Source organism: Oryza glaberrima, chromosome 6 (genome assembly GCF_000147395.1).
Source record: "Oryza glaberrima chromosome 6, OglaRS2, whole genome shotgun sequence".
NCBI lineage: Eukaryota > Viridiplantae > Streptophyta > Magnoliopsida > Poales > Poaceae > Oryza > Oryza glaberrima.
Window position 1 is genome coordinate 28316812 of NC_068331.1, and position 26754 is coordinate 28343565.

The following is a 26754-nucleotide window of genomic DNA, read 5'->3' on the forward strand; positions in this document are numbered from 1 at the left end:
ATTCGATGTGATGTTTTTGGGAAAAAAAATTTGGGCAACTAGACAGGGAACCATGAAGGAGAAATGAGAAGATATAGATTCACCAGAGAGCACCTCGGAAAGTTCCACGGGATCTGTACTAATCCATCTTGTTGCACTTGCATCCTCGGTACACCGAACGAGGATCTTGCCTGCTTGACACGGTTTATATTATAGTAGTAGTGGTAATTTGGAGGTGATTACAATTTTTTTAATTTTTTTGAATTAATTTTAGGGCTCCATTAATGTGTAGGAAAAATGTAGGAATTTTAGAGGATTTTAATCCTATGGAAAAAAAATCCTATGAAGGTCTTTGAAACAAAGGATTGGATCCTATCCAATCCTTTAAAATTCCTATGGAATGGGTAATCCTATACATATTTTGGAGGAAAGTTAGCAAGAGGTCTAACCTCTTGGAACATTTCCTCTGAATCCATCTCTCTCATCTGATTCCTGCGTTTTTTCTGTAGTCCAATCAAATGGCCATTCATGTGTTTTTCCTGTATTTTGCAATCATCTGTTTTACAATTGTATTCCTGTCAGAATCATGTGTTTTCCCTATTCATCTGTTTTTTCATTCCTACGATTCAAAGGGACCCAAAGGTTGCTTTGTCACATTTGTTGTTCAATTCTATTTTTATGATTGCTAACTGCGAAGGCCCTCTTGATTTGTAGAAAAAAATATATTCTATCATATTAGAAACAAATGATTCTATTATATTCTATCCTTTTAAATTCATGCGGAATAGGAATAGACAATCCAGAGTCTATCTCTCTTATCCGATTCTTGTATTATTTTTTTTACGGTCCAATCAAACGGTCATTTCTATGTTTTGTTGTCTTTTACACTTCTCTATTTTCTCTATTTTTTTTAATTCCTACTATTTAAAAGGGTCCTAAGAGCAAGTAAAAATCTATTTGAAGTTCTATTAAAAAAATATAAAATATCTTAGGATTGTAACAAAGTTGATGTTTGCCTCTGCTTAAAAAGAGGAGCAGTCGTGCGGATAAGCCACGGAAAAAAAACGAATAAAAATAATTTATAGGTCAACTTTTTATATCCGTATTATCTACGGTGCAGCCAAGCTAGAAATAGACTAGAACGAAACAAACCACAAAGGTAAGTCTCTTCTAAAATTAAAATTTTCAAAATTTATAAATGCTGATTATTGTTGATAAGCCAATAAGCAAAGCAATGAGAGACAACTAGACTAATGCATTCAATCGAGAGATCACCAGTTCTGATTCAGATAATTTAGTACCACACACTTTCACAGAACTGAAAAAAAAATATGAACTTAGATCCTCTGCATTAGAGGCACTAACGCAGTGGATGAACAATGATACTAAACCACACGATCACAGTCTAACGATCCAGATCGCACTGATACTGTAGGCTGTAGCCATAAATTGTGCTTAGTTACTGTAGCAGACTCGGATCACGTTCCACAGGAACTCTCCGCTGTACGATGACCGGACTGGAGAAATGTAGAGAGATACGATCCGTTCTAAAATATAAACATTTTGACTCTGACACAATCTTCGAGATACTATTTTAACCAACAATATCTATAAAAGAAAAATATTTTAAATAAAAAGAGTTATATATTATAATAGTTTATTTAATGATAAATTTAGTAACATCAATTTTATATAATTGATTTTTATATTAATAGTTAAAGTTAAAATTATTTGATTTATCATTATACTAAAAATATTTATATTTTAGGACAGACATAGTATATTTTTTGAACACGATAGGACATCGTCATTAGTAGTACATAGTCAGTGCAATTTTTATCAGGCACCGACAGGTATAAGTACATTCTGAACCAAGAAAAAACAAGAGCAGTAGAACACACTTGGGCAAAAAAAAAAAAAAAAGTAACAGTAGAACACACATGCTGCGTTTCAATGGTCTAGCTGAGCTCGGCGGTGAGAGCTTGGACCTCGAGCTGGAACTTGTCCATGGCGTCCTTGGGCAAGCAGATGGGCACGACGACGCTCTGCTCGCCCTTGCCATTCTTGGACCTCGAGAAGTAGTTGGTGACGCCGAGGAGCGGCCCTTCGCCGCCCTTCGCCGGACCGCCGTAGACGGCCTCCCCCCACCCGAAGTCGACGCTCTTGAACCCGGCGTGGCTCACGTCGGAGACGATGTACGTCCGCGACAGCGCGAACAGCGGCCGCCCGGCGACCACCATCAGGTCCGCCACCGACTGCAGGTACTCGTACGTCACCGCCGACTTGGCCTTCTTCACCAGCCCCAGCGCGTACCCGAGGTCGCCGCCGCAGAGCTCGCCGGCGGTCGTCGCCGCAACGGAGTAGGCGAACGCGTTCCCGTAGAACCCCTCCGGGAGCGGCACGTCGGCGCGGCCCCGGGCGTTCACGATGAAGGAGAGCCGCACCTCCTCGCCGGGGGCGTACCCGAGCGCCGCCGTGCGGCTGCGCCAGATGCACGCCGCGACGAGCTCGAACCGGGAGCATGCGCCGCGGACGCTCGCCGGCGCGTGCTGGCGCAGCCCGGCGATCTCGCGCGGCCCGAAGAAGAAGGGCACGCGCACCATGTCCTCCGGCGGCGTCGCCAGCAGCCGGTCCGCGCCGCCCGCCGGCTCGCGGTACTCGAGGTGCGGGTACGACGGCCGCGGCGGGTCCCTCGCCATGAACATCTCCCTCCCCCACGACGGCGACACCGACGGCGCGGCGGCGCCGCGCGCGAGCTCGCACACGGCCTTCTCGAACTGCATCCCGCCCGGCGCGTCCACCACGCAGTGGCAGAACCTCTGCCCGAAGATGAAGCCGCCGCACCGCAGCCTCGTCACCTGGATGTAGAGCAGCGGGCGGCCGACCACCGGCTCGACGCCGGCGACGGTGGTGCTCTCGAGGATGAACCGCTCGAAGCAAGGGAACGGCGGGCTCTGCACGTCGCCGAAGTCGTCGGCGGTGAGGTCGGCATCGGCCTCGGCGAACATGACGCCCTGGCCGGCGCACTCGACGACGAGCTTCCGGCCGGCCTCCTCGCGGAGGCGGCCGGCGAGGGGGTAGTACGGGACGAGCGCCCTGGCCAGCGCCTCCCGGATCACCATGGCCGGGTCCTGCCCCTTCTTGGCCGGGTTGTTACGGTACAGGTGGATGCCCGAGCTGTAGAACCGCATGCCCTCGCCGTCGTCGATGTCGGACAGCGCCTTCACCTCCCGCGGCGTCGGCGCCGCCGGTGTCACCAGCACCGGCTCGCCTCGCCGCACCGTGAACGCCGGCAGTGGAGACGACGCCATTGTTGATCGATTGAGTGATGCGTAGGTGCATATGTGCGTTGGGATGAAAGGTGGTCGTAGTAGTGTGTTCGTGGAGTGGGCGAAGTTTTGGCGCGTTTATATAGCGCGGGAAACGAAGACGGGGGTTGGTGGCTGGGTGCTATTGGTGGTCACCCAAGTCTAGCGGGTACACCCATCCACCCCACGTACCCGAACACACGTGTTCGCATTCCTTTTACACACACCAAATAAGTTTCACGCACTCTGTACAAATATATATTACTCCCACCGTTTCATATTATAAACTGAACGTGGCCCGCGCAAACTGCGCAGCTATAATCATTATATTTTCTCTCATATAATAGCATATATGTTTTCTAATTATATTATTCAAATATATTAAAATGACAACATAATTTTAAATTTTACAATAACTTTACAAAGCTACTAATGTGTAATATTCATATTATATTTTATATACGTGTTATTTATTAATTATTTTTAATATCAAATTTTAGTTATTTGTAAATTATATATATTCCTATATGGACTCTAGACTCGTCTTTTAATATTTCTTTTTTTAATTCCGAATTTTCCGTAAATTGTATTTCTATATAGACTCTATGCTTTTCTTCCAATATTATTTATTTTTATTTTTGAATTTTCATATTATATTTTATATACGTGTTAGTTATTAATTATTTTTAATATTAAATTTTAGTAAATTATAAATTATATATATTCCTATATGGACTCTAGACTCGTCTTTTAATATTTATTTTTTTTAATTCCGAATTTTTTGTAAATTGTATTTCTATATAGACTCTATGCTCTTCTTTCAATATTATTTATTTTTATTTCTTAATTTTTATTATTTATAATTGTATTTATGTGTGGACTCTAAACTCATCTTTCAATATTCTTTAATTTTAAATTTCGAATTTCAGTTCTAAATTGTATTCCTATATTGACCTTTAAACACTTCTTCCCATGTTTTTCTTAATTTCGAATTTTAGTTATTTGTAAATTGTATTTTTATATGGACTCTAAACTCTAATTTTAATTTTATTATATTTATTCCAAATTTTAGTTAGTTTTAAATTCTTATATGGACTCTATACTCTACTTCTAATATTCCTTATTTTCTAATTCCGAATTTCTTTTTTTTCTTAATTGTATTTCTATATGGACTCTATACTCTACTTCTAATATTCCTTATTTTTTTAATTCCGAATTTATATTATTTCTTAATTGTATTTCTATATGGACTCTAGTCTCCTCTTCTAATATTCCTTGTTTTTAATTCCGAATTTCAGTTATTTTCTAATTGTATTTCTATATGGACTCTATACTCCTCTTCTAATATTCCTTGTTTTTTATTCCGAATTTCAGTTATTTCCTAATTGTATTTCTATATGGACTCTAGTCTCCTTCTAATATTCCTTGTTTTCGATTCCGAATTTCAGTTATTTCCTAATTGTATTTCTATATGGACTCTAGTCTCATCTTCTAATATTCCTTGTTTTTAATTCCGAATTTCAGTTATTTTCTAATTGTATTTCTATACGAACTCTATACTCCTCTTCTAATATTCCTTGTTTTTTATTCCGAATTTCAGTTATTTCCTAATTGTATTTCTATATGGACTCTAGTCTCCTCTTCTAATATTCCTTGTTTTTGATTCCGAATTTCAGTTATTTTCTAATTGTATTTCTATATGGACTCTATACTCCTCTTCTAATATTCCTTATTTTTAATTCCGAAATTCAGTTATTTTCTAATTGTATTTCTATATGGACTCTATACTATATTTCTATATGGACTCTAGTCTCCTCTTCTAATATTCCTTGTTTTTGATTCCGAATTTCAGTTATTTCCTAATTGTATTTTTATATGGACTCTAGTCTCCTCTTCTAATATTCCTTGTTTTTAATTCCGAATTTCATTTATTTTCTAATTGTATTTCTATATGGACTCTAGTCTCCTCTTCTAATATTCCTTGTTTTTAATTCCGAATTTCAGCTATTTCCTAATTGTATTTCTATATGGACTCTGTTTTTTCTTTTTTCTGATTAATGTGAGAATTTCTAAGCCATGAGAGCAAACGTGGAGGCTTCTTTTTCTATTCCTTTAATAATATAATAGATTATTTTAATCTTTTCTAATCAAAATTATGTTTGATCAGGACTAAAAATATAGCGATATGTACAACACCAGTCAGTTTTGTTAAATGTAGCCTTGAATATATATTTTAATAATATGTTTATTTTATATTAAAAATGATTTTTCTATAAACTTGATCAAAACTAAAAATATTTAACTATGAAAAAAAACAAAACGGGTTATAATATGAAACGGAGAGAGTAGGAAGTATCGTATACTACCAATATACTCCCTCTGCTGGCTGTTCCATAACATTATAAGATATTTTGGGATTGTCTCGAGTCAAACTTTCTAAGATTTGATCAAATTTATAGAAAAAAGCACAGTAACATCTACAATATCAAATTAGGTCACTAAATTCATCATTGAATATATTTTTATTATATATTTTATTTTTATATAAATGTTATTATATTCTTTTAGACTCGATCAAAATATAATGATGTTTGATTTAGACCAAACCTAACGGAGTAGTACATTAGATGCGAAAAATGCAACGACAACACTTGTGTGGACCATTTTTTTTTTGTTTAACTAAAGCTAACCCGTATATTAGTCACATTGAAATGGTGTAGAACTCTAGCGATACGCAAAAGTTTCATTTCATGATCATACCTCGTACCCGGTCAGGCTCGAAACTAGAAATCTCTAGCCAAGGGCTCAATTAATGAATTATGGGTTTCCTTCAAATTTTTAGTGATGATTTAAGATGATCAAAACATGATTGTGGAGCCTTAGCTGCCCTAGGCTCCCGGCCATACTCTCACTACCAACTACCAAGAGCCTAATAAGGTGGTCGGGGACAAGTTGATATTTGTCACATATGTTTAAAGTGATTTTACATTTCTTGAAAATGTAGAATACATAGTATCATGTGACTACCTTTACGATGATCTATGTTGTAAAATTCTATTACTAGTATTATCACCATTAGGAGTGACCTTTACCGTTAATTTACGAGTTCTATCAACAATAGAAAAGGTAGTTCTATTTTTTTTTACCAGGAATAGAAAAAGTAATTCTATTACCTGTAGTTGAGATGGTAGCTAGTAGTATAAATAGATATGAACTACTCCTTCCGTCTCAAATTAAAGTGCGTTCTTATTTTAAGGAAAATCAAACCCGATAATTATTATATCACTATATTTATATTTAAAGTACTTTCATATGATGCTAATCTCATAACATAGAATTATTGGTTAAAGTATGTCATTAAAGATTGTGTAAAAAATTATATGCCTTATAATTTAGGAAGGAGAGAGTATTGGATTGAAAAATATAAACGGTTAGCATTTATTCTACCACCAAGTGTGATACCTCCCAACCTCCTCGAGGCAGCATGTACGTAAGAAAAGACACCACACCTTTTTTTACTGTGTACTAATCAAGTTGCAGGGACAATAGTCAAGAGAGCAATGTATAAACTAATTAAACTACCAAAACAGTAGTAATCAAGCCGCTATATATAAATTGTAGCACATTTTTTTTTATTATTCAGGCTGTTCTCACATCACGTACCTTATTCATCTACACTGAACTTATTAATCATTTTGGTCCCATTGTGAAAGATCTCAAGAACAATTAAATTCGCGTCACTGCGTACCCACTACACACAGTCCATCGAGCAAAGATTGTGTCCTTTTCTAGTGGGGTTTGGTGGCCATCTTTTACCGGCCACGGATTCTTGGATCAGGTTCAGAAACCAGTGGCGTGCAAATCTGAATCTTTTTGACCTGAAGAACAAAGGAATTCAGGTGGTGTTTGGATCCAGGGACTTAACTTTAGTCCCTGTATTTAGACACTAATTTAGAGTATTAAATATAGACTACTTATAAAACTAATTACATAAATAAAAGCTAATTTGCGAGACAATTTTTTTAAGCCTAATTAATCCATAATTAGAGAATGTTTACTGTAGCATCACATACACTAATCATGGATTAATTAGGCTCAATAGATTCGTCTCGCGAATTAGTCCAAGATTATGGATGGGTTTTATTAATAGTCAACGTTTAATATTTATAATTAGTGTCCAAACATTCAATGTGATAGGGAAGTTTTAGTCCCATCTAAACAGGGTCTCAGTCATAGTAGAGTTGCTTTGATATGACCTAAATGAATGGAGACTTCTACCAGCTGGCAAGTATACATTATTAGCCGGTGCTGTGCCTAATCAAATCGCACGTAGAAATTCTACAACTCATCACTACTTTCACCTGCATGGGATAACTGATAAGATTACTCCAAATGTCTCATGCTTACCTTTATCAGTCTGTCAATGGTGTTTTTACAGGATAATGTCATCAGTGGGATTAGCACTTATCAGCACTGTCAGAGCAACCAATGAATCCAGATTTGTTCATGAATATTTTAATTGGTTACCTGTTCATGAATGGATTCCCTCTTGCAAGCTCATGCTGATAATTAAGTTGATTCATGGATTAATAACCTACAGTTCCTTTGACGTTATGTTTCATCTCTCCAAGCATGTACAGATGTGCTGACATTATATTTCTTCAGCTAATCCACGTATGAACAATTAGGGACTAGGTTGGTGCACCAACCCCTATGATGTGGGGCTATTTTAGACACATGGGGCCGTACCAACACAGATAGTCAATTTTTTTGCATTTAAATTACTCCTTTTTTGTGGCGCAAGTAAGCATATGTAGTAGCTTCAGAGATACAAAGCATCTGAATTATTAGTACAACATAGCCCACTTAAATAAATAATCAACCCATCGCGATGACCGATTTATTACGCGTGCACGGCATCATAATCCATCGAGCTAGAAAAAGAAGATTACCGATGGGTTGTTTTCATGTAGTTATCATCTAGCTAAAAAAGTTGTATCGTCTAACTAACGAATCCAGGGAATGATTGATTGGCCGGTTTGGCAGAAATGTGATGACAATTTGACCCTTGGGTCCAACCTGACCGAAGTCATCTGAATTTTAAATATTATATGGTTGCTATGATATGGCGTCGGCCTCGCATCATCGCAGACGCGATGAGCAATGCAACTCAGTGTCTTGCAGTTAGCAGCCGTGTTATCTCAAAGCTTGCACGTAATATATTTCATCTCACCAAAAAGGTGTTCAGTGAAGTTGCTGAAAAGAGATGGGGTTCCCTAATCAAGGTTCAGAGTTTCAGACGTTGAAGAGTTTGTGCAGACAGATCAAGGTTACTATACCTCGTCTTCTTGATTATCCCGTGTTAAACTTCTACTAAAATAAAAGTATTTTATAGTATTTAAATTTTGAGGGCAGCTACACAACGGATACCGTTGCAACGGGATATTTTAAGTGACTCCCTTTTCCTTTCCTCTATCCACGTGTGCTCCCTGGTACCTGATACATGGTACCTTAGGTACCGGTTGGTACATGGTACCTGGTACCTTTGGTACCTACTAGGTATCGACTGATACCTGATACCTGATACCAGGTACCTTACCTGGTACCTGATACCTTTGGTACCGACTAGGTATCGACTGATACCTGATACCCGGTGCCAAGATACCGGGTGGTATCTAGGTATCAGTCTGATACTTGTGGGGTATCAGAGGGTACCATCAAAAAGAGGAGGAGACGTGGGGGAGGGAGGGCCGCAACGGCGGAGGATGGCGTCGAGGACGCACGACGAGTTGAGGGTCGAGGCCCGAGCCAGAGAGCGTGAGAAATCTCGAGGAGAAGCCGAGGAGGAGGTTGACGGCCATACCTGTTGCAAGTCGACGCAGGCTGCCGGCGTCCATCCCGGAGGCGCAAAGCAATAGGCTACAGCGGGGACGACGGTGACGCCGAGGTCGAGGGCGAGGACAAGGGGAGCTCCTGCTTCTGCTCTCCCCGGGGCGACGACTCCCTGGCGCACACCCGACCGACGAGGGCGGCGAGCTAGAGCGGCGCAACAAGGGGAGGCGAGCTCGAGGGCGACCTTGTTGAGGGTTGGTCGACCTCGCCGACGCAGTGCCGTCGTCGTCCTCCTCTGCCGCCGGAGACGACGATGACGACCCCTTCCTCCCGGCCGGCTTCGTCTCCGCTCGGCCTTCTTCACAGAGAGAGAGAGAGAGGAGGGGAGTGAGGTGAGAGTGAGATGGGGATTGCGTCGGGTGGATGAGGATGCGGGTCGGATGGATAAGGTTGAAGAGCTATCTCGACACCACGGGATACCGGGGAGTAGATTTTCTCTTAAATTTTATGCCACAATTTTAATATTCACGCATTGATTCTCATGATTTAAATGATTCCAAAGCTAATCACATGCTTGAAAAGGAATCTAAAAAAAATCAAAATTCAAAAATTAATAACTGAAGTAACTTAAAAAAATATTTTAACTAGTATTTGCTAAACAATCTAAAAACATTATATTTTAGAACGGGTGGAGTAATTTTAAGTTAAAAATATGAGATGCTTTGATCATTTTAGCTACAACTTGAAACCTAAATGAAATAAAAAATATTACGGTTAAATATATGTGTTATTAGCTACATAAAAAAAACAATGCTAGAAAATAGCCTAAGACAAAAATCAACTTCAAGTTTTGAAATTTAAATTTAGGCTGTGATTTAGTATAAGCTAACAAGCACATGATAATAGACGAATTTTATTTTCTGTTTCCTTTTCTATCGAATGTTGATGAAAATCATGGTCTAGACTCTAGACTAGAATGAACATGGCTCTTAGCGCCTCTCCGGATCTAGACTCTAGACAGGATGTCAGGATCTCTCCGGGTTTCCGCCTTCAGCACTTCTCGGGGGACCGCTAACCCGATTAGTTAGCGGATTACCTGAAATACGTATTCTTTAATGGAACGCGTATTTTCTTAGTTAGTTATCGGTTCCACTCTTCTTCCCCAACTCGCTCCTGTCTCCGCGCGCGCCGCCATGGATGCATACTACCTCGTCCGCCTCCATCTCCCTCCACCACTCCAGCTTCCACCCACCCTGCCTCTACCTCGAGGCCGCCATGACCGCCGCGTCGGTGGCGCCGTCGCTTGCCGCGCCACCGCCGGCCCAGTGGGCAGCCAAGAGCGGCCGTGGGAGTCCTACGACCGCGGCATCCAGCACCACGCAGGCTCCGACCTCGCCTCCTCCCTCCGCCTGCTCGCCGACATGCAGGCCGCCGGGCTGCGCCCCAGCGGCGCGGCGTACGCGCGCCTCATCCGGGCGCTCGCCCGCGCCGGCCGGACGCTCGAGGCCGAGGCGCTCCTCCTCGAGATGCGCCGCCTCGGGCTCCGCCCGGACGCCGCGCACTACAACGCCCTCCTCGAGGGGCTCCTCTCCACGGCGCACCTCCGCCTCGCCGACCGCCTCCTCCTCCAGATGGCCGACGACGGCGTCGCGCGGAACCGGCGCACGTACATGCTGCTGCTGAACGCGTATGCCCGGGCCGGCCGCCTCGAGGACTCGTGGTGGGTTCTCGGCGAGATGAAGCGCCGGGGTATTCGGCTTGACACCGCCGGGTACAGCACGCTGGTGCGGCTGTACAGGGACAATGGCATGTGGAAGAAGGCCACCGACCTCATCATGGAGATGCAGGAGCTCGGGGTGGAGCTCGATGTCAAGATTTACAACGGGTTGATCGATACATTCGGCAAGTATGGGCAGTTAGCGGATGCACGCAAGGTGTTCGACAAAATGTGCGCAGAAGGGGTCAAGCCTGATATTACTACATGGAATTCTTTGATTCGGTGGCATTGTCGTGTGGGGAATACGAAACGTGCTCTGCGATTCTTCGCTGCAATGCAGGAGGAAGGAATGTATCCGGATCCTAAAATCTTTGTTACAATCATCAGCAGGTTGGGGGAACAGGGGAAGTGGGACGAAATTAAGAAGCTGTTTCATGGCATGAGGAATCGAGGGCTCAAGGAGAGTGGTGCAGTGTATGCAGTTTTGGTTGACATTTATGGACAATACGGCCATTTTCGTGATGCCCATGACTGTGTAGCTGCTCTCAAAGCTGAGAATCTGCAGCTTTCACCTAGCATCTTTTGTGTATTGGCCAATGCATATGCTCAACAGGTTAGTCTAGTTACTGGATATAGATGGAATCAACTTCGTCTAATGGCATGATAGTTGTTATTAACATCTGATGCAGACTAACATAGAGTGTCAAAGTGATAATATAACTTTGGAAAACAACAATTTGCAGTCATTTTAGTATTAAATCACAGTTCTATCTCTGGATTAAAATCTCCATGAATAATTCAGTGAATCCTGACCATTTTGTTTATCTGTTCAATGCCGTGCTCATTGTTCATTTGCCACCCATTCTGTTTAGTTCTAGTTAAAGGGGGTGGCAATGATTATATCCCACCCATGTGTCACACATGGGCCCTAAGGCACATGTGTTCTTGCACACTCTAGCAAGGCATGGCAAGGGTATCAAGAGAGTCAAAAATGTGGTGGCATTACTCGGTAGTCTCTACTGTAGTTTCAAAACGCTCTGGAATCTTCAATTATCATTCTGCCTTCACAGTTTTGTTTTCTTTTGGACGAAGGCTTAATTGGTCTAAAAACATCAATATCTACATGTCACTGTGCATACCTTTCAGTTTGTGTGGCTTATGCACCATTTCAACTCTCTCTTTTCAGGGTTTGTGTGAACAAACTGTAAATGTTCTTCAATTGATGGAGGCAGAAGGAATTGAGCCAAATCTTGTTATGCTGAATTTGCTAATAAATGCTTTTGGTACTGCTGGAAGGCATTTGGAGGCACTTGCTGTACTCCAGCATATCAAGGATAGTGTACGTTCTTTCTCCAGAAATGAGAGAAGAAAAGTGTTTTTTTTAATGTTTCTTTTTTGGGTTCCATGATTTAACTTAGTTTGAGCAATTTCTACCTATTGTTGATTTCATTTTTTCAGGGTATGAGCCCAGATGTTGTGACTTACACAACACTTATGAAGGCTTTCATGAGAGCAAAGAAATTTGAAAAGGCATGTCCACTATTTTTCTACTCCTTAGCATTTAGTAACTTAAATATCATGGATTGTAGCAAATCCTCATCCTAAATTTCTGTTGAAATTCTGAATACTTATTTGTTTTGCTCTTCACCATAACTGTTAAAATAAGTTTTTCCTCATGTATGCAACTATCTCACATTATATTATGCTATTAGATCATCTTGATGATACAAAATATTGTAACAAAGCTTTATGAAACATGGCTTATTAATCTAAGGTTTTAGGAGATTGAAGTAATTCTGATTATTTTCCTGCATAGGTGTCAGAAGTATATAAGGAGATGGAGGGTGCTGGTTGTACTCCTGATAGAAAAGCTAGAGAAATGCTGAATGACGCCTCTATTGTACTGGAACAAAGGGGAATGTTACATTTGTAGCCACCCTTTTGAATTCCAAGGATGGATGCTTTGGCGGGTTATCGAAATTGGAATACCTACAATTCTGAAGTGGCTCAAGCTTCAATTTCTATAACTTGAAGAATACCATATCCCTTTTTTGCTTGCCATGCTGAATGTCTGAAACAGATACGATATATAGTAAACACAGGTGAGTTTTGGCTTGCTCAGGAATATATAGACACTTCTGCAGTTCTTTTTCTCCCTCAGTATTGTAAGATGTCACTCAATAAAATTTCTCCAAGCCTCCAATTATCTTTTTAATTTGTTTACTGCAGAGTGTGCCAAAAAAGACAGAAAGCAACATTATTTAGAAAGAGAAGGTTAGGCTCCTTTCAAAAAAAAGAGAGAGAAAGTTAGGTCACAACTTTATGGAACATATCAAAGTTTGAAATCTTGTGTAGTTTATCCTACAACTGTAAGATGACCTCTTGCTTTAAACATTGCAATAGCTCGGCTCCTCTATTCGCTTCAGATTTACCTATTACTAAATTTCATGGGAGAAAACAATGAGGCATCAAGCTCTCAATTTATCTTAAGCATAGAAATAAGGTTCTCATATTTCCATGTCTATCTCTATTTCTAGTTAGAAATCCATCTTACTTGGTTCCTCCTCAACATATGATTGTTGATACTCTTGCACTCTTTCACAGAGGAAGAATATCGAACTACATTCAGGGTGCACAAAGGAATCCACAGGGTGCAATTTGTGGGATATTCAACGAATCAAGACTCCAGAGAGGCCCTCTGTGTTATTCTACCATTGGATCACCTGCTGTTGACAAATGCTGTGTCTGCAATTGAAGCTTGTTGGACTGACACAATGGCAGCAATTCTCTTGAATTGCTGAACTTTGGAATTTTGAGGTTGGACAGAACATTGGAAATGGTCATCCGTTGATGCTTTCATAAGCCTGGTTCCACAATGCTGGTACGCACTAAAACAGTCAGGCCCTACTACATTCATTTCAGTATGTAGGATCAGTCAAACACAAATGAATGAATTAGGACAAGTCCTAATTCATTCATTTTACATCATAGGATCAATTGGTACACTTGTGTGTTTGTACTTGAGCATGCAATTTTTGTAGTTAAGGCAACAAGTAGGTAACACTTACAGGCATCATGATAAGGAGGAATCAGAAATGTTCACTTTCTGTTTATGATACATAATTTTCTACCCCACATATTTCCGTATGTTTCAGATGAAAAAGATTATATTTGGAGATAGTGATATACACGAAACATTTAGAATTTCCTCATGTTGCTTTCTTGCTGAATCATACATGAGTAGCTTTGCACGATAAAGTCATAAGGAGATGTTGATAGTATCAGATGGTCTGATATTGACTTGTGTGTTACAAGATTCAGTGAAGTATAAAATGACATGTAATCAATCATCTTGTGATATACTGTATGACAGGGCAATTCTTTTGTGATAAAGTGTTTGTTTTTTCTTTGCGTTGATCCTTTTTATTTTGTACCAATAGACCATAACTCAAAATAAAATAGAATGAACCAATTAAATCAAATAAGTGTGTCCGTTTCTGTATACGTTCATGTACTGCAAATGCTCTCTGAGAAAATTGCCCAAGTATGAACTCGTAATGGCGTGAGCAGTGGCTTGTGAATTTAGATACTAGAAAAAATTGCCCTAGTGTTGTTACTGAAATCATGATTTTCACATACTGGACCTTAACGCTGTTCTTGAGTTCTTCTATTTAGAAAATTGTCAGGATACTATTACTGAATTCATAGTGGCATCAGGAAAGGCTGTGTAAATCAGTAAATGGTTTAGGAGACATATGGGAGGGGCAAAAGACGAAATTTTGGCAAGAAGTCTGTATTTCATTTCTACATCTCCTGACCACATTACATATCCCATTCATATATCTTTCTTCGTCTATCTCATGCAAAATACTAGAAAACAGCAGGATTTATATCCTTTTCCCTGAAGTTTGATTCATATGACTCTTCTATGTTGTAACCTAAAACATTTTGGAACATAGATAAAGCAGAAGCAGCAGTGATGAAATCTTTTGTTCACTTGAGCTCGTCTTCATCGTCGCAGTCGCTGAGCAAGTCGTCAATGGCAGCGGTGTGCGTCATCCGCGCGGACGCCTGCTTCACCCACTGCGCCATCTTGGCCGTCTCCCTGCTGACCTTGACCTGCTCCTCGAGCGCCTTCTTGAGCTTGCGCTGCTGCTGCTTGAGCTCGGTGACGATCCTCCTGTTCTCGTCGCCCCACTCGCCGGCGTCGCCGATGCCAAGGACGTCGTCGGCGGCGGCGGCGGCGACGCCGGCGCGGCGGCTCTTCCTGCCGCTCCCGGTCGGAGTCCTCTGCAGCGTCTTCTTGGGGGAGAAGCCGAAGCAACACGCCTGGCGCGGCGGCGACGGTGAGCCGTCGTCCCTCCCCCTGTTCCTCTCCCTCAGCGTCGGCCGGCCGCGCCCTGGCCTGAACAGCTTCTCCAGGTCCTCCTCGTTGTCGTCCGCCGCCGCCGCCGTCGGAACGGTCACGGCCGGTGGAGGATGAGCCTGCGACGGCGGCGGCGAGGAGTTATCCTTCTCCTGGGCTTCCTTGGCGGCGTCTTCTGGTCGGCGTTCTTGTGCCGCCGGTGCAGGGGGCGCAGGCGGAGCAGGGTCCGGCGTCTCCGATGGCGGCGGGTCGGTGTGGTGGGGCGGCGCGGTGGCGCTGCGGCCCAGGGACTTGGCGGGCGGCGGCGGAGGCAACGGCGCGGCGGGCAGGGACTTGAGCTTGCGGAAGCGGGACTCGAGGCTGGAAGGGAGCGCGGAGTCGCCGTCGGCGGCGAGGTGGGCGGTGTTGAGCTTGGCGATCTGCTCCAGCGCGACGAGGTCGGCCGCCTCGGCGAGGATCGCATCGACGGCGGACAGCTTCCCGCCACCGCCGGAGTACGCCATGACCGGTCGCCGGAGCCCGCGGCCGCACGACGGCGAGATCAGCCACGGGAAGGGGGGACACGCAAGTGAGGGAGTGAGCTAGCGCGGTGCAGTGTGGACGGGATGGTCAGTGGTTCGAGCCGGATTTGTCGTTGCGTGGGAGGGGAAAGAGAGAGAGAGAGATGGGGGGCAGTTTCGTCACGTCGGGCGCGTGGTGGTGGGCCAGCCTCGGATGCTCTGCGCTTTTGACCGTTGTGGCCGCATGAAAAGGCTGCCGCTGTTAACACCGGCGGTGGCCGGCCGCTGCTCCGGCGGCCGCGAAAGGGGGTCGACTGGTCGGGGCTTTTATGGTCACCGCCAGCGGCAGGCTGATGGAGATTTGGGAAGATCAGAGGATGATTAATGGTTATAAATGCTGTCAATTTGACAAAATATGGCAGTATAAATGCTAGTATTCCCTCCGTCCCTAAGAACTGAATGGACATTCTACTGCAACGAATATGTATGAATTCGTTCAAATTCGTTTATCCAATCCTAGATTACATATTTTGGGATAGAGAGTAGTGGTAGTATGGTAAATGATCCTGTAGGCGATCCACCATCCATGGAATTAGATCGTTGGAAGGAGTTTTTAGTACGTGACGGGTCGGTTTTATGGCAAGATGGGGTGTGTTGTTTAGCTGTACTGATTCCATGGGGTTCGAATTCGCATGATCGATGATTCTGCCTGCGGAATAACTTCACCCCTACCGTCCCTCAACTTTACACCGAGTTTGATTGACATTTCTTATCTTTAATACCAGGAATCTTCACCCAACCGTACAATTTAAGTCACATAGCAGTACAAATGCTTGGTTTCACTGATGTGGCAAATAAAAATAAAAACAATGTGGGTCCCACATGTAAGTGAAGTGAGAAGAAAGATGTGGGGCCCATATCTTTTTCTTTTTTCTTATTTTCTCCTCTTCAAGGAGGTTGTCGGTGGCAAATTGGGGCGAGGCAGCCGGTCGAGCTCTGTCGCCGCACCAACGCGCACATGCCACTGCGGCCATCTCTCTGCCCCCTTTCCCCCTGCCCGCTACCACGCTCGCCCGCCGCCGCCCCGCGCGGACATCCACCATGGTTTTGTACTCCTGGGTTGTGGTAGCGGCGGCGTGCGGAGTAGCTAGTGAGGGGAGAGGCGGCCGACTGCGCCGACGGGAGAGGAGAAAGAGGAAGGCTGAGGGGCGGAGTAGCCATCGGTGGAGAGCCAAGGCCGGCGCATCGGGAGGAGTCCAAGACGGAAGCGACGGGGGAAGTGGTGAAGGTCCTTGGGCGGACCGGGCGAGGCAGATCTAGGGTGGCGCGTGGGGGCGGCATCAACGATGAAGACGGAGCAGATCGGAGGATGGTTGTGGGTAACCGTCGGCCTCGACAGGGTGCTTGCGGCGGCGGAGCTCTGCCGCTGTCGCCTGCAGATGAAGATCCCTCCGCACCCGCTGCCTTGCCCCCTCCAGCCACCGCCGCCGCTGCCACCTCCTTATGGCTCATTCCCTGCGCTTTCTCACCGCCAGCGATGTCACGCCGGTCGCCTCTCTCCCCCTCTCCCACCGACGCGGCCGGCATCCTCTCCCCACTATCCTGCTGGCACCCCCCTCCCCTTGTCGGCATCCTCTCCCCCCTCTCCGGCTGGCCTCCCCCTCTATATAAGATGATGGGGCTGATAAGTGGGTCTCACATTTTTTCTCCTCATTTCACTTACATGTAGGACTCATTTTTTTTAATTTTATTTTGCTGACTATGATGCCACGTCAACGAAACCAGACATCTATGGAACCTAAATTACACGGTTTTATATATTTTAGGGGTGAAGATTTCTGATACTGTGGATAAGTGATGTCAAACAAATTCGGTGTAAAGTTGAGGGACGGCAGGTGAACTTAATCCTTCTGCCTACACATGCTATAAAAACTCCGTCACTTCGTCAAAAGAATAGTCCAATATGGCCTGTTCAGCTTCTGGCCCGATTATTTGTTCGGGTCCAGATGGAAATGCAACTATGGCCTTCTGGGCCGGAACTTCCTATACGGGCTTACGATCAGTTGGGAAGGCAATAATGATGAGACAAACACTAGCCAAGTATACACAACCCCACTACTCAATAATGATGAGTTGTGAAAGAATCACTCAATTTTTGTACTAGTACCAACTTTTGATCATCTGGTCCTGCATAAACAACCACATACTCCAGTATGCTATAAATAAATTCTGAGCCGTGCAACTGTGAGTACAGTAGAGTAGGAGTTTTATGCATGCAAAGTGGCTCCTCTGTACTGTCTGGGTCTTTTATTACTCGGAACTTTAGTGGTTGAACTCATTATCAGCACACGGTACACTGCCGGCCTTGCACGAGAGAAGAGAAGAGACAACAATTAAAACAAAAGCACACCAAAGCACCACTCTATCCGTAGCCATCCATCCGTTTCGTCACGCTGGAAACACAAGAGATCGCCGTCGGCTGTGCTGGCTGCAAAGTGCAAACGGAAAACGTGACAGTTGTGTTGCTTCATTCACATTTTTTTTACAGGTACCATATAGTACTATAGTACAACAACAACGCGTTAGGTAGAGAAAAAAAAAGTTCCTGTCATTGATAATACTTATTGTTTGTACTATCATTTTTATTATAATACATATAGAAATATCATCAAAATATTATTTTATTAAAGTACTTTTTTAATACTAATATATGTATGGTTAATATTTTAGAATTTAATTATAGTTAAAAAAATAAAATTTGATGTTAGCTTTTGTTCAAAACGTGAGCTTTTGTTCAATACGGCTTGTTAGGGAATAAAAACAATTTATAGACAATTTTTTTATACATTTGTTCGTAGTGATTTAAAGCCAATGTTGAAAATAAATTACGTTGAAGTATCTTAAAATCAACTTTAAAACCAAGTTTAGAAATTTAAATTTTAAGGCTACAAATTATTAACCTGAGGGACTACTTTTCTGTATCTCGATGGTTTTTGGAGGAGAAAACGATCAGTTGACACTGGGGAGAGCTTGGAAATTCAGTGGAAACGAAGCAGCCACGGATGGATCGAGTAGAAGAGCGGTCCAAAACAGTGGTGCTCCTCCGCTATTTGGTTCCTTCCTCAACTCCTCCTTCCTTTTCTCCTGGAAGCTTCCAGTCTTGCAGACATTGAAAGTAGAAAAAAACAAAAGTTCCTTATTAGCCGCACGCACGCGCACACGTACTCGTTGCTCTAGTCGTCTTTAAACAAAAAAACAGTTGTTCCGGGTTTCGTAGAGTACATGGCTGTACTTTGTTGGTTTAGATCAGTGATTGACCAAAATACTGTTCACATATCAGACCAAGAACTTTATTTTGGCCTTCACGTGTGCAAATATAAAACAACATTATTTTTTTAAAAAAATTAGTAATTCACTTTTCATTAACTATTAAACTAGAATATATACTCCCTCCATTCCATAATATAAGGGATTTTGAGTTTTTGCTTGTAACGTTTGACCACTCGTCTTATTCAAGTTTTTTTGAAATTATTATTTATTTTATTTGTGACTTACTTTATTATTCATAGTATTTAAGCACAACTTTTCGTTTTTTATATTTGCAAAAGAAATTTGAATAAAACGCTTGGTCAAACTTTACAAGAAAAGCTCAAAATCCCTTATATTGTGGGACGGGGGAGTAGTATGTTTGTTTGATGTTGTGTATGTTGTATCGTTAAATTCGCATTTAAAAAATATCTTCATACTACGTTTCTTGTATAATTTGCTGATAAAATCAAGGAAAATCAATGGTCTTACGAGTTACGACTGCACAGCCGCAACACTGCTAAATCGTTGGTAAGTAGTACTGGTACGTAATATAGCCGCAACCAGCTCTACTGCGCAGAGCTGTCATGCTGTTAATGATCCTCATAAATATACAATTAAGAACAGGTGGAAGGTGTGCGTCTTTACGGTTCTCTTAAACCTGATTTCGTATTGATACGTCTTGACGAGTATAAACATGAATGCACCAAATCTCTTCCCCTGCAATTATAAAAATTAAATATGTTTTCGCTAATTTTTTAGTAATTTCAGTTGGTTTATAATTTCATTCGCTTTTAAAAATATAAGGCATCGTATAAAAAATCATTTAAAAAAAACTCATGCTCATTTCAGATGGGAGTCGGACTTCTAATTGCTTCAGAGTTTCTGCCGAGCCATATATATATATATATATATATATATATGATATGATATGTCCATCATCCCAACTGAAATCTGAATTAGATACCAATAATATTTTAAAATAAAATTCCTATATACTTTTAGGAAAAAAAATAACATGATTACGCATGAAATTTATATAGTAAAAAAAAAAAAAACAGAATGAAGACGACTACACGAGGCGAGCAGATTGGACCGGCCTGACCGTTTGGCGCCGCGGCTGTTACCAGTACCACCATCCACAGCAGTTGTTGCGACTTGACCTCTTCCCTTCCTCCTCCATTTCCAACGCCCTCCTCCCTCCCTTGTTAATTCCTCCTCCTCGTCGTCGTCAACCTCCCGATCGAGTTCCCACCCCAGCCAACGACCCAACCCCAGCTTCTCCTCCTCCTCCTTTCAAATCACACCCTTCGTCCTCGGAATTCTCTGCGCTGCAGCACCAGCATCTCGCAAGTCAAACCATCCTTATTTATTCTGGTTTTCTTGCCTTGCTGCTGCTGCTGCTGCGGTTGATTTTGATCTTGGAAGAGGAGGAGGAGGAGGGGTTGGGTTGGTGGGGGTAGCAGCAGCAGCAGAGCCGCCGGTGATGGAGGAACGGCAGGCGGTCAACCCGGCCTGCCCCAACGCCGCCAACCCCTTCCACCGCTGCGCCGACTACTGCCCCGTCCCTGCTCCCGCCGCCGCCACCGCCAAGCCGCCCCCACCGCCGCCGTCTTCCCGACCGGCGCAGAACGGGACCGCGGCGCCGCAGAACGGGACGGCCGCGGCGCAGAACGGAATCGCGGAGCAGAACGGGAGCACGCACAGCGACGGCGAGCTGCAGGCGAAGCCGCGCCGCCGCGACAGGGCCGGCGGATCCGGGGGCCTCCCCTTCTACGTCTTCCGTGAGCACCTCCCTTCCTTTGCCCCCCATCTCTTCGCAGCAACTTTCAGAAGAAAGTATGAGAATTCGATTCGATTTGGGTTTTGGTGCTGTAGTGCGCGAGGGAGCCGACGGCGACGGCAAGAAGGTGGACCCGCGATGCCCCAACGCGCCCAACCCGTTCCACGTCTGCACCGAGCACTGCGCCGCCAAGATGGCCGAGGTCAGCCGCTCGTCGGAGGGCGGGAAGTCCCCCATGTCCCTCTTCTCCCGCCACTCGCGCCGCTCCTCCTCCTCCTCTGAAGGTTTCTGTCTTTCTTTGCTCGATTCGTTACTTGCTACTGATTGGTAATATCATATTTGGGATTTGTTGTTCTTTGTATTATCTGTCATAACAATTGTTGGATGGTTGCGCAGATGGCAGCGTGAGATCGGGGAGCAGCAAGAAGGTGGATCCTAAGTGCCCAAATGCTGGCAATCCATTCCATGAATGCACTGAGCATTGTGCTGCCAAGATGAAGGAGGTGGTTCAGCAGAATAAGACTGTTAAGAAGTCGTCCTCACGCAAGAAAGGTAGCATATACTAGTGGCCTTCCACTGCTGATTGTTTATGGTTTCTTAGCTTCCCCAATTTTGATGTTAGTGTAGATTAGGGGATAAATGGTTAGTTGTTTTAACCCTAAACCTAACTAAACATATCCCTTAAATGCCTCTAATGGTACAAACAAATTGATATGCACTGTAAATGTAGTGATTGGTATCATGGAAGCAAATTGGAAAAAAGAAATGTGACTGAGTTTTGCTGGTTTACGGGAAAGGAAAATTGAAGGGACCAACCATGATCATGGGAAGATCTGTTCACCATAATGTTTCGCAGTTCATGTAGTGCTTGTTGGTGGGAAAGAAGCAGCAACACCCTTTTGCTTTATTACATTATTGTAATAATTATTATGTTCCTCCCTATATTAAGTGCAAAATTATAAGAAAATCTTAAATGATTTGTTCCACTACTTTGAAAGAATTGGATCACCTACAAACAATTGTTGGTACCATAAAAGGGCCCATGTCTTAATCTTGTGAATTTCGAATGGAATGGTGGCATTATGATAATGATGCTACCAACTTGCTTATCCTGAATATGCTCAATTCAGATTATATTTTGTACCTTCAACTGCCGTTCTTAATTGGTTTTGTTTACGCCTACAGGGGGAAAGGAGATCTCTGTGGTGCAGAACTGGAAGGTGGATCCGAGGTGCCCAAATGCGTCCAACCCATTCCATATATGCGCCCAATACTGCTTTGATCATTTGAACGAAACGGGTCAGAAAGATACAAGCAAACCAGGTACATCTAGTTAACCCAATGAGTTATCATGGCATGTGTATATATACGAGAGCTTTGGCAGCCATTTTAATGCCTACTATCTCTCTGTTTACAGACTCAAGGAAGGGCAAAGCTGTTGTGAAAGCAGAGCAAACAGGAGAAATCAATCCTGATTGTGTGAATGCGTCCAATCCCTACCACAAGTGTGGGGAACATTGTAAGAGAAAGGGTGACAGGTAGATAAGGTAATGAAAATTCTCTTTTATGTTCGGTTATCCTTGCGCATTGAAGTTATCTGTACTTCATTGGTTTGATGTGTATATTAACTGAACATATTTCACTTAACATGGGTGGCATGTTATCAAGCCATGATTTGGTACTTGTAAAGTTCATCTAGCTAAGCTTTTTGGACCAAGTAACCCTTCATGAAAGATACTAGTTCAATAACATTGTCATTTAGTAGTTATATATTGTCAACTAGTCAGATTCGTTTTTCTTGAGTCACATGCATAATCTAGTAAAAATCTGTCATCTTTCAACAAGTTTCTAGATTTCATTGTGCACAACTAGTAACTCAGCTGTCATGACCTAGCTATGGGCACATCAACTTACATGATCCCAAGAAAACCATTGAAGCTCTGTAACTACTTATATGTATTTTTTAGGGCTGATTACAAACATGTAAGGCAAGACATATGACGGAAAAAAAGTTTTTCGTATTAGTTTTCTTTGGTCAAGCTTTGAAAAATCTTATGAGCTGTAAGCATCTGGTCAACATATGTTTTTCTTTCCCCTAGCCAGCTAATCCAGTGTGTTGTAGATCTGCAATGATTTTGAGGGGAAAAAAAGATATTAGTTGGATACAAAAAAATTAACTTGATGAACATAAGCAGCAGATTTTCTTTAATCATACAAGTGATTTCTTTTTTTATTATTTTAGTTGACAGTATCTCCTTTTGTGGTCCTAGGCTGGCGATACAAGGTTTCCTCTCCAGATGATGATGGTGAAAAAAAAGTATATCCCGACAATAGTCCTGTAGGTTTCAATAGAAGCTGTGTTTCCATCGGCTCCGCTTTTTATTGTGACTGCAGCATCACAATCTTTGCTGTATTATCATGTACTTTTCTACACACTTTCTTACCGCCATTCACTCCTATAAAAGAGTCCCATATTCTAGATCTAGTAGTATAATTTATTCCGTGAAGATTGTAAAAATAGAAGCGTGTTGTTTCTTTTTTTTCCCCCTTCTTTTTGTAAGATAATTGCCTGCTTATATAAGTTATAATTTTGTCACCAACCAAGTGGTCCACAAACCAGTTTTTTCATTCATTTTCTTTCCATCACTGTCCATATTTGTTATATAAAAAGATATAGGCGGATCGATGTTTGTTATAGCAGGGAGGTTCTTCTGAACCAAGATATGTGGCCATTAATTTCCCTTTTGTTTTATCATCAATGAACAAGGGAAACCCATCATTGATATCAACTCTTTGACAAGTATGGCTGCTCTTTCTGGTTGGCAGGGTCTGGTTGTGAATCTTCTAGAATGGAGATGGAGCCATTTGGTCAGAATAATACAGCATCATCAGTATTCAGTACTACTGTACACGTCATGTTACTTGTTGATGAGGAATGCCTTGGGGGCTTGGAATTTTCAGACTCGTCAGTTGTTTGGTTTGAGACGTCCAATTCGTGCCTGAAAATGTCTTTTGACCTGAAAAAAGGAGAGAATTTTCCAGTGTTTGCAGCATAGCTGATGTGCGTGATGATGTGATCCACATTCAACAAAACGGGTGGTTGCACGTTCTGATTATATTTATGGTTCACACGAAGGCGACATAAGGACGAAAATGAGGTCGCTACTCAAAACCTTCGTGAAGAAAGTAGGCGTCAGAAGTGAAAAACTGCACCGAACCATACGACCAATCAAAGAACCTGGGAAACAAAAACAGAACAATTGCAGGTTCATGTGTCTGTTCCAAGAGAATTGGGATCCGGGAGACAGGTGATGGAATTCTACTCATACAGAATTTAACGTAAATATGCAAGATTGTGGAGCGGAACTTGCCAACTTGGTAGAATTCTTCTGGAGGTTGGTTCATGAGTTGAAACTTTTTGAGTTGAATTGTTGAACACTTTAAAATAGAAGTAAACCGTCCTTTTTTCATCAGTTTAAACGTCTCGAGTTCAAATCCTGACTAGCACGCAATTATCAAATAAAAATTTGCAGCCTAATTCTATTCCACGCTTAAGATTTGGAGCGTTTCGCGTGAGAGAATGAGTGTTGCAACATTAGTGAATTACCCGTCTCTACTCATCAACTTAAGCTTTTGGGTTAATTTGGTTATTACATACTCCCTCCGTTTCTAAATATTTGGCGCCGTTGACTTTTTTAAATATCTTTGACCGTTTATCTTATTAAAAAATTTAAGTATTATTAATTCTTTTCCTATCATTTGATTCATTGTTAAAATATATTTATATGTATACATATAGTTTTACATATTTCACAAAAGTTTTTAAATAAGACGAACGATCAAATATTTACTTAAAAAGTCAACGATATCAAATATTTAGAAACGGAGGGAGTAGTACATTTTTCAATATAGTTGAAGCACAGGCATCTCCGAACTGCTGAGTGCTGAGTGCTGACTGGAAGCAGACATGAACTTCTGTAGAAGCACCGTTTCCATTTTCCAATCAGATAGGTGACCGTCGATGTCGTCGACGACCGCGCGTCGTCGATGCAGAAAGGACCCGTAATCCCGTATTGTGCAGCGCGCACTTCAGAATCGCACCTCCGGCCAATCACCACCGCCGTTGTTGCGTTCGCCGGCGGCGGCGAAGGGAGAACCTCTTGTGCTTGTCGATCTCATCGGCGGTGGAGATCAATCCGGGCCACGCGGACGAGACGAGGAGGAGCTCTTCGACTCTCCGTCGAGGAGCATTGTACGACTACCTGTGGCTCCGCATCTCGCCGTCTTCAACTCCGGCATCGTACGTACGCCGCCGTCGCAGCCTCTCGCAGTCTCGCCGGCCGCGAAGACGACGCACATATCGCGGTCGCCGCGATGAATATATGGGCCTTGGCCCAACGGCTCGGGAAAAATAATTGGGCCTCGCGCGCACAAGGCCCATCACCTTCTCGGCCAGTTAGAATCTTACTCGAAAAGGAGGAGGAGATTTGATTTAATACTAATAGGAAAGTCAAAAGAGAAGCCCACCACCTCGCTCAATCCAAGCCCTAAATTCACACGCGTTGCGGTCTCCGACGAGGGCGAGGCGGAGCTAATCGTCATCTAATCGTGGGTCCGATGGAGAAGCCGTCGCCGCCGCCGTCGGGGAAGTCGCGGCCGGATTGCATCAACTCGTCGAACCCGTACCACGAGTGCTCCGACTACTGCCTCCGGCAGATCGTGGAGGCCAGGGAAGATAATCATCGGTGGTCGCGCGTCCATCCCCACTGCATCAACGCCTCCAACCCCTACCACGCCTGCTCCAACTTCTGCTTCAGGAGGATCATCCACGCCAAACCCTCACCTGCAGGTAGTAATCCCCTCACCCTGTATCGATCTATCATCTATCGTCTGCTTCTGATCAATTACTTCTGCTTCTGATCCTGTTTCTGATCTGAGCAATTTTGCGCCGCGGATCGTCGTCCTGAGCTAGCCTGTATCGATCGATCCATCGTGTGCTTGTGTAGTTTCTCACTGGGTGTTATTCGTTTTAGGGTTGGAGCGTCCGGTGCAAGAGCCGCCTGCGTCCGAAGCTGTTCCTGCCCAAGCTGACGACGATGATGATGCCAAAACTGACGACGACGACGATGACGACGACGACGAGGACGCTGCCGCAGACGACGACGATGGTTACCTGAAGATGACAGTGACAGAGAATCAGAAGCTAGTATTTGAGCTTCGGGTGCGGCCATCGACGATTCTGCGGTTTGTGGTAGCTGCTGTGTGTGCACTCCTGGTTATTCATCTCCTCGGCGTATCTCTAGTTGTCGTTGCTCACGCCCTCATTTGATTAGACAAAGAGAAGCATATATAATTGAGGGAAAATAGGAATCAAGGTCTATTGTACAATTTTGATACTATAATTTGATACGTATGGTATAGGATGAAATTTACTTTTCTTATCAGCATTTCTTAAAGATATGATTGTTGTAGCAGGGGGTGACCACCGTCCCTCCATATTCGGCCCAAAACACTGTAGAGAGAGATTGGGTGAGATTGAGTCATTATTCTAAGTATCCGAGTGGAAATGGCCATTCGAACAGGGAAATGGTAAAACACTATTCGAGTCGGAAAATACCGTTCGAGTAAATTCTTGTCACTAAGTCTTATTATCCGTTTTGAATATCAACTAAGTCAGTAACAGGTCAGCTACCGGATAAGTCGGAAAGGGTGGTTGAACTGGAAAAGACTATTTTCTATGGAAAAGACCCATGGTGGTGGAAAAGACCCTTGGTCGAGGAGAAGACCCATGGTGGTGGAAAAGACTCTTGATCATAAAGAAGACGACTTAGACAACAAAGATGCCAAGAGAATATTCCCGAGGACCACTCAATCACTTCATCTAGCTGGCACCAAAAGACTATAATGACCTCCATAATGTACCAAAATGCCCTTAGGGTTAGCTGATATAGCAAGGGCATAAT

The 26754-nt window shown here is 43.2% G+C and overlaps 6 protein-coding genes across 6 annotated transcripts; 3 read left to right on the forward strand and 3 right to left on the reverse strand.

The window, feature by feature from the left end:
- Positions 1-1735: 1735 nt before the first annotated feature.
- LOC127775670 (benzyl alcohol O-benzoyltransferase-like) lies at positions 1736-3360 on the reverse strand. Its single transcript, XM_052301950.1, has one exon. It carries the CDS (start codon positions 3288-3290, stop codon positions 1938-1940), a length of 1353 nt encoding a protein of 450 aa, XP_052157910.1. The 5' UTR covers positions 3291-3360; the 3' UTR covers positions 1736-1937.
- Positions 3361-10277: 6917 nt separating this feature from the next.
- Positions 10278-14608, forward strand: LOC127777374 (pentatricopeptide repeat-containing protein At5g42310, chloroplastic-like). The gene is made up of 5 exons (XM_052303954.1): positions 10278-11449; positions 12023-12175; positions 12295-12366; positions 12653-12938; positions 13441-14608. Exons 1-4 carry the CDS (start codon positions 10313-10315, stop codon positions 12767-12769), a joined length of 1479 nt encoding a protein of 492 aa, XP_052159914.1. The 5' UTR covers positions 10278-10312; the 3' UTR covers positions 12770-12938; positions 13441-14608.
- Positions 14609-14613: 5 nt separating this feature from the next.
- Positions 14614-15880, reverse strand: LOC127777375 (uncharacterized). The gene has a single exon (XM_052303955.1). It carries the CDS (start codon positions 15703-15705, stop codon positions 14830-14832), a length of 876 nt encoding a protein of 291 aa, XP_052159915.1. The 5' UTR covers positions 15706-15880; the 3' UTR covers positions 14614-14829.
- A 398-nt stretch (positions 15881-16278) lies between these two features.
- LOC127777376 (uncharacterized) lies at positions 16279-17289 on the reverse strand. The gene has a single exon (XM_052303956.1). The coding sequence runs from the start codon at positions 17287-17289 to the stop codon at positions 16651-16653; it is 639 nt and encodes a 212-aa protein (XP_052159916.1). The 3' UTR covers positions 16279-16650.
- Positions 17290-20148: 2859 nt separating this feature from the next.
- LOC127777899 (uncharacterized) lies at positions 20149-23391 on the forward strand. The gene is made up of 6 exons (XM_052304524.1): positions 20149-20792; positions 20887-21075; positions 21188-21343; positions 21977-22114; positions 22209-22338; positions 23062-23391. The coding sequence occupies exons 1-5, from the start codon at positions 20495-20497 to the stop codon at positions 22331-22333; spliced, it is 906 nt and encodes a 301-aa protein (XP_052160484.1). The 5' UTR covers positions 20149-20494; the 3' UTR covers positions 22334-22338; positions 23062-23391.
- Positions 23392-25331: 1940 nt separating this feature from the next.
- LOC127777934 (uncharacterized) lies at positions 25332-26290 on the forward strand. The gene is made up of 2 exons (XM_052304556.1): positions 25332-25640; positions 25825-26290. The coding sequence occupies exons 1-2, from the start codon at positions 25409-25411 to the stop codon at positions 26118-26120; spliced, it is 528 nt and encodes a 175-aa protein (XP_052160516.1). The 5' UTR covers positions 25332-25408; the 3' UTR covers positions 26121-26290.
- Positions 26291-26754: the final 464 nt, after the last annotated feature.

Bases quoted from the DNA above. Each gene is read 5' to 3' on its own strand.
- LOC127777374 (XM_052303954.1), top strand. From the start codon at position 10,313: ATGGATGCATACTACCTCGTCCGCCTCCATCTCCCTCCACCACTCCAG. The intron at 11,450-12,022 runs GTTAGTCTAGTT...CTCTCTTTTCAG, and splicing joins CCAATGCATATGCTCAACAG to GGTTTGTGTGAACAAACTGT. The intron at 12,367-12,652 runs GCATGTCCACTA...TTTCCTGCATAG, and splicing joins GAGCAAAGAAATTTGAAAAG to GTGTCAGAAGTATATAAGGA.
- LOC127775670 (XM_052301950.1), bottom strand. From the start codon at position 3,290: ATGGCGTCGTCTCCACTGCCGGCGTTCACGGTGCGGCGAGGCGAGCCG.
- LOC127777899 (XM_052304524.1), top strand. From the start codon at position 20,495: ATGGAGGAACGGCAGGCGGTCAACCCGGCCTGCCCCAACGCCGCCAAC. The intron at 21,076-21,187 runs GTTTCTGTCTTT...ATGGTTGCGCAG, and splicing joins CTCCTCCTCCTCCTCTGAAG to ATGGCAGCGTGAGATCGGGG. The intron at 22,115-22,208 runs GTACATCTAGTT...CTCTGTTTACAG, and splicing joins GAAAGATACAAGCAAACCAG to ACTCAAGGAAGGGCAAAGCT.
- LOC127777375 (XM_052303955.1), bottom strand. From the start codon at position 15,705: ATGGCGTACTCCGGCGGTGGCGGGAAGCTGTCCGCCGTCGATGCGATC.
- LOC127777376 (XM_052303956.1), bottom strand. From the start codon at position 17,289: ATGCCGGCCGCGTCGGTGGGAGAGGGGGAGAGAGGCGACCGGCGTGAC.
- LOC127777934 (XM_052304556.1), top strand. From the start codon at position 25,409: ATGGAGAAGCCGTCGCCGCCGCCGTCGGGGAAGTCGCGGCCGGATTGC. The intron at 25,641-25,824 runs GTAGTAATCCCC...TATTCGTTTTAG, and splicing joins CGCCAAACCCTCACCTGCAG to GGTTGGAGCGTCCGGTGCAA.